General features: G+C 37.8%; 1 protein-coding gene across 5 annotated transcripts in view; it reads left to right on the top strand.

The window, feature by feature from the left end:
* Window positions 1-9,508, top strand: part of LOC112162210 (protein FAM13A) — a 29,067-nt gene that overhangs the window by 12,693 nt on the left and 6,866 nt on the right. For 4 of the 5 annotated variants that reach the window (XR_004949250.1, XM_036215672.1, XM_024297947.2 and 1 more), the window contains 6 exons: window positions 878-1,069; window positions 1,362-1,452; window positions 1,629-1,732; window positions 2,391-2,433; window positions 5,707-5,899; window positions 8,096-8,306. Coding sequence is in view for 4 of the 5 variants with exons in the window: in XM_036215672.1 (XP_036071565.1) it covers window positions 878-1,069; window positions 1,362-1,452; window positions 1,629-1,732; window positions 2,391-2,433; window positions 5,707-5,899; window positions 8,096-8,306 (834 nt within the window). In the remaining variant the exon portion in view is untranslated. The remainder of the gene's footprint in view (window positions 1-877; window positions 1,070-1,361; window positions 1,453-1,628; window positions 1,733-2,390; window positions 2,434-5,706; window positions 5,900-8,095; window positions 8,307-9,508) is intronic. The other variant, XM_036215673.1, reaches the window with a different exon arrangement.

The following is a 9,508-nucleotide window of genomic DNA, read 5'->3' as shown; positions in this document are numbered from 1 at the left end:
CTCCCTCTGCATTTTGGTCAAAAAAGACAAATTTAACCAGCGATCTAATGTTTTGTTTTTTTTCCAACACCTTCAAAAGTTGAAATCCTCTCTACTTTCCTCTTCAATACTGCCTGGTTAATGGCAAAATCAGTTCAATCACATTCGCTCTTAAATGAAGACTTTCCCAGTTTGAGCCTCAGCTGGAACTTCCAAATTTAAGACCCTGCAGGGGGCGCCAAATTCGTTTTTCGCTCAGTGCGCCACGCTACCCAGGACCGGGCTTGACAAATTGAGCTACAAATTACGCACAAATCAAGATCTATGCACGCATAGATCCAAAGTTACGCATAAATCAAAGTTTACTCACACAAATTGGAGTCTATTTTCTCTCCATAGAAAGGGATTCAGTGGGTTCTAAAATAGAAAAAAGAATCTTGTGATAAAATAACCAGGTGTTTATTCAGGTAAAGTGGGCGGGTCAGTTTCTTCTTCTGATTATGCATCTACTCTGTATACTTTTTTTTTTTAATTGTCATGGGCTTTCTTTCTTTCTCAACGTCTCCGGTTTTGTCTCTCTCTCTTAAATAATTACAAAGAAATCTGTGTTTTTCTGCTAAATTGTTGATTTTCCCAAACATTTGTATGTTTTCCTGCTTGTAGATTTAATCATTTTTTGAGCAAGTTTTGTCATAATCATCATCGCTGTTTAACTTATTCATCAAACCAAAGACGTTTCACTGATACTGTTTTATTCTGCTCAAAAAAACGTTTTTTTTTTAAGCTGACATTACGTTGACTTAAAACAATTCGTTGTGAGAACCTCACAAGTATTTCTCCTCCTCCTCTTTATTCATCTCTCCAACAGTTTCACACTGTTTTTCTAATCTCTTCATAGTTCTGACAGTCCGCCACAGGGCTGTGAAACCGGCTCTGACGTCAGCGCTGACATTCAGGCGTTGATTTCAAATCAGGAGGCCACCGAGGCGGGTGGCGAGCTCTCCTGCCCCACGGCCCCCACGCCAGAGCATCCGGAACAGAGCGGCGCTCCACTTCAAGCAGGAGAGTCACACGTAACGGAGTGTGCGATGTACGGGCTTTTTCATACAAAAAAAAAATATCTTTTTCTTGTTTCTTTCATAATAGAAACTAAAAAAAGGTCATATTCTTCTTTTAATGTTTTTTCTATGTAATAAACTCAATTAAACTGTTTTATTTTAGTCAAAATATCAGAGCGACCAGTAAAAATACAGTTTTTTGTTTCTTAACTTGCAAGCACATTTTTTTCATAAATATTTATCAGTTTATCCCTAAATCTTTAATGACTTTTCTTTTATTAAAATACAATTGTAATACATTTTAATCGGCGTTTCTTATAACAGGGATTTTTCTGGAAATCCACCGATTGGCGTCCTGTCAAATGAGGTGGAAGAACTCAAAAGTGCTTCCTCGTCTGCAGAAGAAGACTTGATGGTATTTATTCAACTTTTAAATATTTGCCTATTTCTAATTTTCTGCACATCGGTGTCTGTTTTCACCGTCTTTGGCTATGAAAATGACTCGATTGTAAAAACAACCATCATGATGTTTTCCTTTGCAGATATTTTAGCTGATCTGTAAGGTTTCACACGGACTGAACTGTTTTTCAGGCCTCCACATGTGTGGAGCACAATGCATTTGACTCAAACTCCCGCAACGCCGATGAATCGCCAACCAAAACGCTGAGTCAGCACACGGATACGGAAGCAGTAAGGTAGCTAACATTTCTGCTATTAATTCTTGAGGTGAGTTAGAAACACAAAAATAAACTCTTTTTGTGTCTTTTAATAGACTTTTTAAAAATGTAATGATGTTATATCCTCAAAAGAGCGACTTAACGGTTGATTTATCGGCTCTCGTCGTCACAGTTTCCGTCTTTCTCCCTCGTCTGAGTTCATCCCTGTGAAGTAGGTTATCAGAGCGCCGTCCTGCTTAGACACGGTGCAGCCCACATATCACTGACCCGCCGTGGGGGCTCACGTGGAGCAGACAGACTTTTGAATCGCACGCTGACCCCTTTGTTTCGCGCGGCATCAATAGAGGCAAAGGACAGCAGAGACGGCTGCAGTAATATCAGACGAACGACCCACAATGCCCCTGACAGTCAGACTGTAAAGACGTAAACAGTAAAGTATTGATGATGAAGCAGACAGTGTGTTTGTGTTCAATAGAGAAGTCAATTTGAAAGCAGAAAGGGAGGTTGCTGAAATTGTGAGGGTTTTTCCCCTATACAATGATAAAAAGGTATTTGTTAGTCAACAATTCTGCAAGTTGTCCCACTATGATAAGCTGTGAGAGACAGTTTGTGAGAATGTATGAACACCGTCTGTCGTTGGAATTGTCACGTTGAATCTAATTTCTCTGTGTTTCAGCGCATCGTGCTGTGAGAAAGGAGATACAACCGCTGGGCCTGAGGTATAGGTAATACGGCTTTTCTGGGATGTATGACTCCATCTTGAACACTTTATTCACTGATTTAAATTCTATCCACTGATTGATGAGAAGGAATTGTCGTTTTGGGACCAGTACCCAAATCAGAACCGAGAATCACACAGAGCTGACAACTGACTTTTGAAAGGAAGAAAATATGAAATCGGATAAGAAAAGCAAGAAAAAGCAATTCGGATAAGTATTTGAGGAACATTTAAAACATTTAGGAACAACAGCAGTGCTTTAAAGAGGTAAGACATTCAGATTTTGCATCCAGGACAGCTCTAGCCTCAAGCTTGAGTCTGTGGTGGAAATCACTAACGTCATTGTAACCCATCACTGAGGGAGAGAGGATGCCCTAAAGCAACAAATAAAAACATCTTTCTATTTATTTTTTAACACAAAAAGATACAATAACTAATACAAAATAATGTATTTTCTGAACATTTTTAGATCCTTGAAGTTATATGTTTATGGTAATGCTCATTTCCCATGAGCATGCTGGGAGAATAAGTGTTAAAGGGGCCACACCGTCCTCAGAGTAAAATATATCCATATATATGATCATATATGACCTTTGGATTACTAATAAGCAAATTATTTATAAAATATTGGTTATTTTTCTAACTCTATTTAGACCCGGAAGTAAAATGGTCAATCTATGAGGCTCCGCCTTTTGCTCTTTGAGGGTGTCGCCCATTTCACAACATCATCTTTGGAACAGACAGAATGTTGGTGGCTAATGGGTTCACTTTGTGGTGAAATTTGGTCAAAAATGCATAAAACAACACCAGATGAACATTTCAGGAGTGATTGAAATGATGAAACATTGTTCTGATTAACACTGGCCGTAAATATTTCTTTTCTGTTTGAAGCATCATTAATCTCCGTGTCAAAAATCCTTTTTGCTTTAATGTGGATCATTTTCCTGGACATGCACGCCTTTCAGTCCACATTCAAACCACTCGGGTTCTCCACCAGGAAATAGTCTGCTCCTTTTCTCCACCAGAAAATGCCCTTATCCCTTTCCCCACCAGGAAATAGACTTTCCCCCATTTTCTACCAGGAAATAGTCTGCTCCCTTTCTCAGGAAATATTCTTTTCCCTTTCCCCACCAGGAAAAAGTAAGCTACCTTTCTCCACCAGAAAATAGTCAGATCCATTTCTCCACCAGAATATTGTCTTATCCTTTTCCTCACCAGGAAATAGACTGCTCCCTGTCCCCACCAGGAAATACACTTTTCTCCCTTTCTCCCTCAGGAAATACTCTTCTGTCTTTCTCCACCAGAAAATAGTCAGATCCATTTATCCACCAGAATATTGTCTTATCCTTTTCCTCACCAGGAAATAGACTGCTCCCTGTCCCCATCAGGAAATACACTTTTCCCCATTTTCGAACAGGAAATACTCTTCTCTCTTTCTCCACCAGGAAATAGTCTGCTCCCTTTTTTGAGAATCTGGGGCTTCTGAAGCTAGCTAATCACTGCTAGTTTCGCGGAGAAAGTGCTAGCCTGGGGGCGGAGCAGACCCTTCCTGGAGGGGGCGGTTCTCACTTTGTGATGTCAGCACGTGAGGACCTGCTCGTTTTCGTGGGTATGGGAGGGGCTGGTGTTGAGATCGCAGGTTTTAGAAGTGCGTGAACAGATCAAAGTACCGCTTTGGGGTTATATATGGTGAGGACTGAACACAATAATACACTTAAAATCTCAAACGTGGATTTGTCGTGGTTTGGCCCCTTTGACTTTATTAGTCTAATTTTGAGTGAAGCTAATGTCTGGGCTTACAGGTATAAATCTAACTGACAAAACTGTTTAAAGACTATTTTCCACTTTGAAATAATAGAACTTACATAAATATTATATATTATTTGTTGCTTAAATTTAAACTGAAAAAATCCTGCTTGAGCTTTATTTAATCCTGATAATTAAAAACTATTTAAATTTAACCAAAAATGATCCATCCAACTAATAAAATAGACACGTAACTAATTTTTTTACTTGGACAAACGTGCAGGAGTGATCTTCCCGACATCGATGTGTGTCACTAGGTCCTTATCCTCCATCTGTTTCATCAAGGAGACACGGAGGAGGTGGATTTTGTTGCTATTCTGACAGACGAACTGATTGCAGAGGCAAAGACAACGGCTATGACGCAAGTTCTTCTGTCTCCACGAACCTGAAGCTGCGACGCAGAGCCAGAGGGAAAATAAAAAAGAGATCCCTCCTGTATCCGTGTATACGTTCATCAGCACATCTGCTCGAGTGTGAGTAGGTGTGAGATCGGGAGCCTGTGGGCATCTTTCTTGAGTAACAGCAGCATCACTTCTTCTGTTTCACCCTTACATCCTTCCACCTCCTTCATGACGCACACATTTTTTTAATTTATGAATGACTCGCCGAAGGGAAAGCCGGATATGAAGCCAGAGTTTTCTGCTTTTTCAGAATCTAAATGAACATCTAGAAACAACCTTTCTAATCCCATGGATTTTTTTAAAAATTTTAACCAGTTTTCTCTCAGTTGTCCACTCATTGAGGCAAACAGTTACGTGACTCACTGCCCCTCCCTCGGATCGACTCCTCGTCCCCATGCCTGACAACGTTGCTATGGAAACGCCTCGTCAGGATCTCTCTCCCCTCCCTCTGCGCACACACCCACATCACACGCGTCGATATTCCCACCGCCGCTCCTCCCTCCCCGTGTTATGAATAATCCATTGTGGAGGCGATTCGGCGGCAGAACTGTCAGGAATGTCCGCTTGAAGCTTTTCAGGAATCTCCTCGCACTCGTGCGGCCACGAACACGTGGATCAAGGCTCCGGGGACGCAGCTGACGGATTCACGGCGAGTTTTTCTTCGGGAATTTCTCACTGGTGGATATTTGGAATCTGATTCATAACCGACAATTCCGATAAAATCCTGCTGGAAAAGTGATGAGCAACAGAGGAGCAACAGCAATCTTTTTATCCGTCAAGATCAACGTTTTTACTTACTTTTTAACTCAATATCACTTTTATTTTTAACTAAATAGTAACACTTTTTATCAGGACGCCGGCTTACCTTTTTTTTTTGTCTTTCTGAAGAATTTTCCCTCATCTCATCCTTTTTTGCTCTTTTTTCGGCTTCACTTTTCCGACATAAAATAATGCTTTTGGCAGGAATTTCCTAAACGACTCGTCCTCCCTCCAAATCTGAAACTGCCCCCTCCCCAGACTTTTAACCCGTTCGAATCCCAGAGGATATGTTCTGCTTCTGTTTCCAGAGCCCCTCCCTTAAGCTACAAGCCCTACAAGCAGAAACTGGACCGAAACCAGAACCAGGAGACCCCCAAACAGATGAAAGCCTCTCTGTTGAGCAGCAGCCCTTCAGCTCTGAAACTGAGAGGCTTCATTCTAGCCTTACGCCGCCTCTATCACCGTTTCAGGAGCAGCACATGTTCAACTCATCACAGTCAGGTAAGCTTGAGCGAATTTTCTTCTTAAAAATTTCTAGTAGCAAAAAGAAAAAATATTTATATACGTATTGAACTGACTCAAGATTTGATTTATATATGACAAAAATCACTGTTTTGTCAATCTGGACACTAGAGTTTGTTAGAATTTATTGTCCTGTAGTTCTAAAATTAGGTAGTTGTAGTCTTAAAAGGAAACATATGGCTTAACAATATGTTATCTTCCTTTTTTATAGACGTAAATTGCGGAAAAACTACAACAATTGTTTTTTCGATATAGAAAACTCCAGCATAGAATAGCTTCACATCAGGAGCTTGCTTCACTCTATGTCCCAAAAGCTGATTTTTAATGCTATTACAATCATATTTAAATATGTCATATTTTTTAAAATCTTTTCTTCTTTTTATAGGCACATTGTAGAATTTCAGTGCATAATAATTTATCATTTTGGTTCCAACATTTTCTTCATTTACTATGTTCGAAATGGTGGGTGTCTATAAAAAAAATAAATACCCGCTTTTCTCCTTCAGAATCTACTGGAACTAGAAAAGTTGCATTATCTGTGTGTACGCTTTTTGCTGAAAGTAGTCACTGAAAATTCTAAATCTTTTTGCTGAAGATGGAGACGCAATTTACTTTAATTGATTAAGGGATTTACTGAAAATGCAAAAGTTATTTGCAATATGTAAAATTTGCTAAAAGAGTGGAAATGAGAGTGCTGAAGATGACCTAAATTTCTCTAACATTTGTAGTAAATTTGCCCAAAAATCCCTAGTACATGTCAATTTTGCAAAAAAGTATTTACTGTGTGCTTAAATATGAGTTAAAGACCAATTAGCTAAAACAAAGCTGAGTAGATGGCAAATTAGCCCCCCAAAAAGGTGGATCGTTGTTTAAGTACTAGCTGAACTCCGAAATAGCCTGAAATTCATCAGTAAACTAAATTAATAAAAAATGTTAGCCTGCTGCTAAAACAGAAGCTAAACTCTAAATTAGCTTAAAACCTCAGGAGATAACAAATTAGCCAAAAATTATACCCTGTTGCTAAAATATTAGCTAAACTCCAAATTAGCATAAAAAAAAGCTGGCTCATTGCTTAAATACTAGCTAAACTCCAACTAGCCTAAAATTCCTCAGTAAACTAAATTAGTCAAAAACGTTAGCCTGTTGCTAAAATAGAAGCTAAACTCTAAATTAACCTATAAAAATCTCAGTAGATAACAAATTAACCAAAAATGTTAGCCTGTTGCCATCCAGATTAGCATATTAACCACAATAGATGCCAAGCTAGCACTTTGCTTAAATACTAGCTTAACTCCTAAGTAGCCTAAAATTCCCCAGTAAACAAAATTAGTCAAAAATGTTAGCCTGTTGCTAAAATAGAAGCTAAACTGTAACTTAGCCTAAAAAAACCTCAGTGGTAAACAAATTAGCAAAAAAACAATAGCATGCTGCTAAAAACTCTAAATTAGCATAAACATTAGCATAAAAACCTCACTAGATGCCAAATTAGCATATAAATAGCTAGCACTTTGCTTAAATACTAGCTAATCTCCAAAATAGCCTAAAATTCCGCCGGGAAACTAAAATAAAGATGTTAGCCTTTTGCTAAGATATTAGGTAAACTGATATTTTTGAAAACGTTTCAAAAAGTTAAAACATAAAATTAAAGGCTTGTTGCTAATCTACTTAAAATTATGAATTTGAAGACTCGTTCATTTTCTACAGGGCATTTGTTGCTCTTTTATTTTTTTAAACTATTACATGTATAAATACCAAAAAATACAAGCAGTAAGATCCTGAACAAGCTGAATGCTTTGATACCAAGATTGCTGAAATCCCTGAAAGTCTTTAGTAAAAAATTTACTGAAAGGACCAGGAGAATCACTATAGTGTGAATGCTTACTAAGTTTTTACAGAATTATGTTGATCATGTTAACGGTTGAAAAATTACAGTAAATCAAAGGAAATAAACACTGGAACTCCGGCGTTAAAGGGTTAAATCCTGGTTCATAAATTCTGTTTTTTGTTTTCATTTTTCTTCACTTTAAGTTCCTGACAAATGCTTCTTTTTTCCACTATTCCTTAATAGTTGAAATAGGTTTAGAAATATTCATGTTAAATAAAATGAGACTAACACGCTGTGATGTAACGACTTTGTACACTCATACATTACACAACCCATGTGTGTCTTCACAGAGTCCCGCCCCGTCTTCTCCACGTCCTCCTATTCAGTGGAATTTGCAGAAGATGACAACTCATTGAGCCCATCAGTTCCAAACTCAAGTCCGCTTTTGTCTCGCTTAACAACAAGCGACTGTCCTGTCCCCTCACCACGTTGCCACAGCCTGCGCTACAACCTCGACCCCGACGGTGCTCCTTCTCCACCGTGTTTTCAGCACATACGCATGTAAGGCGTCCGTTTCTGACAGCATTGTTTAAAAAAAAAAACCTGTTTTATTTTATGTATTTTTTATTCCTGCAACAGGGAAGCAAAATATTGACCAACCCAACTTCATATACTTAGAATTAGTTGTTGTTTTATCCAATAATACATACCGTATAGAATTATGTAAATCTCATTGGTTTAGTCACTCTCTTGTCTTCTAACAGATGTTCCAGTCTTTTTGTGTCTACCTTCTTTCTGGTTTCTTATTGTTCAAAAATCTTTGTTTAGAAAGTTATCTTGATTGTTTTGTTCTTGTTCCTGGAATTACAAACATATTTATTTTATCTGATAACAGATGTTACAGTGTTTTTGTGTCTACTTTCAGGTCTCATAAATCTTTGTCTTAACAGATATCTTCATTATATTACTAACATATCTTTTTTAGTCTAAAAGCAGATGTTCTGGTGTTTTTGTGTATGTCTGTCCACTTTCTGGTCTCATAAATCTTTGTCTTAACAGATGTATTCATTATTGTGTTTTTGTTGTTGTAATTACTAACACGTCTCTTTTGTCTGATAGAAGAGGTTCCAGTGTTTTTGTGTTTGTCTCTCTACTATCTGGTCTCACATTGTTTCTAATCTTCGTCTTCACAAATATTCTGAATTATATTATTATGATAACTGTTTTATCTGATAATAGATGTTCCAGTGTTTTTGGGGTATGTCTGTCTGTTTACTTTCTGGTCTCATATAGCTACAAATCTTTGTCTAAACAAATATCTTCCTTTTTTTAATTACTAGCATATCTGTTTTGTCTATTAATAGATGTTCCAGTGTTTTTGTGCCCACTTTTTGGTCCCACATTGGTTCAAAGATATCTCCATTATATTATTAACTTATCTCTTTTGTCTGATAACACATGTTCCGTTGGCTGTCTGTTATTCCACTGTTACGACGACTAACTGATCTTTTTGCTATATGACATTTTCTAGGAATTTTGAATACGTTCGTCTTCTTTATGTTGTTTCTCCGTTACATCACAAACGTTTTTCTTTTGTCCTTGAACAGATGTTTGTGCTCACGTGCCTCATATCTCCTTAGTAATGCAATGACCAACTTATTTTCCTTGTCCTGTAACAGATGTTTTGTATCCATCTGTCTTATTCCTGTAACCTTATTACTTTTTTGTCCTTTAGCAGGCGTTATAGTTTTTTTTTTTTTTTT

The sequence above is a fragment of the Oryzias melastigma genome, linkage group LG15, assembly GCF_002922805.2.
Source record: "Oryzias melastigma strain HK-1 linkage group LG15, ASM292280v2, whole genome shotgun sequence".
NCBI classification, from domain to species: Eukaryota; Metazoa; Chordata; class Actinopteri; order Beloniformes; family Adrianichthyidae; genus Oryzias; species Oryzias melastigma.
Note: the sequence above shows the minus strand (reverse complement) of the source record. Positions and strands in the feature narration are given on the sequence as shown.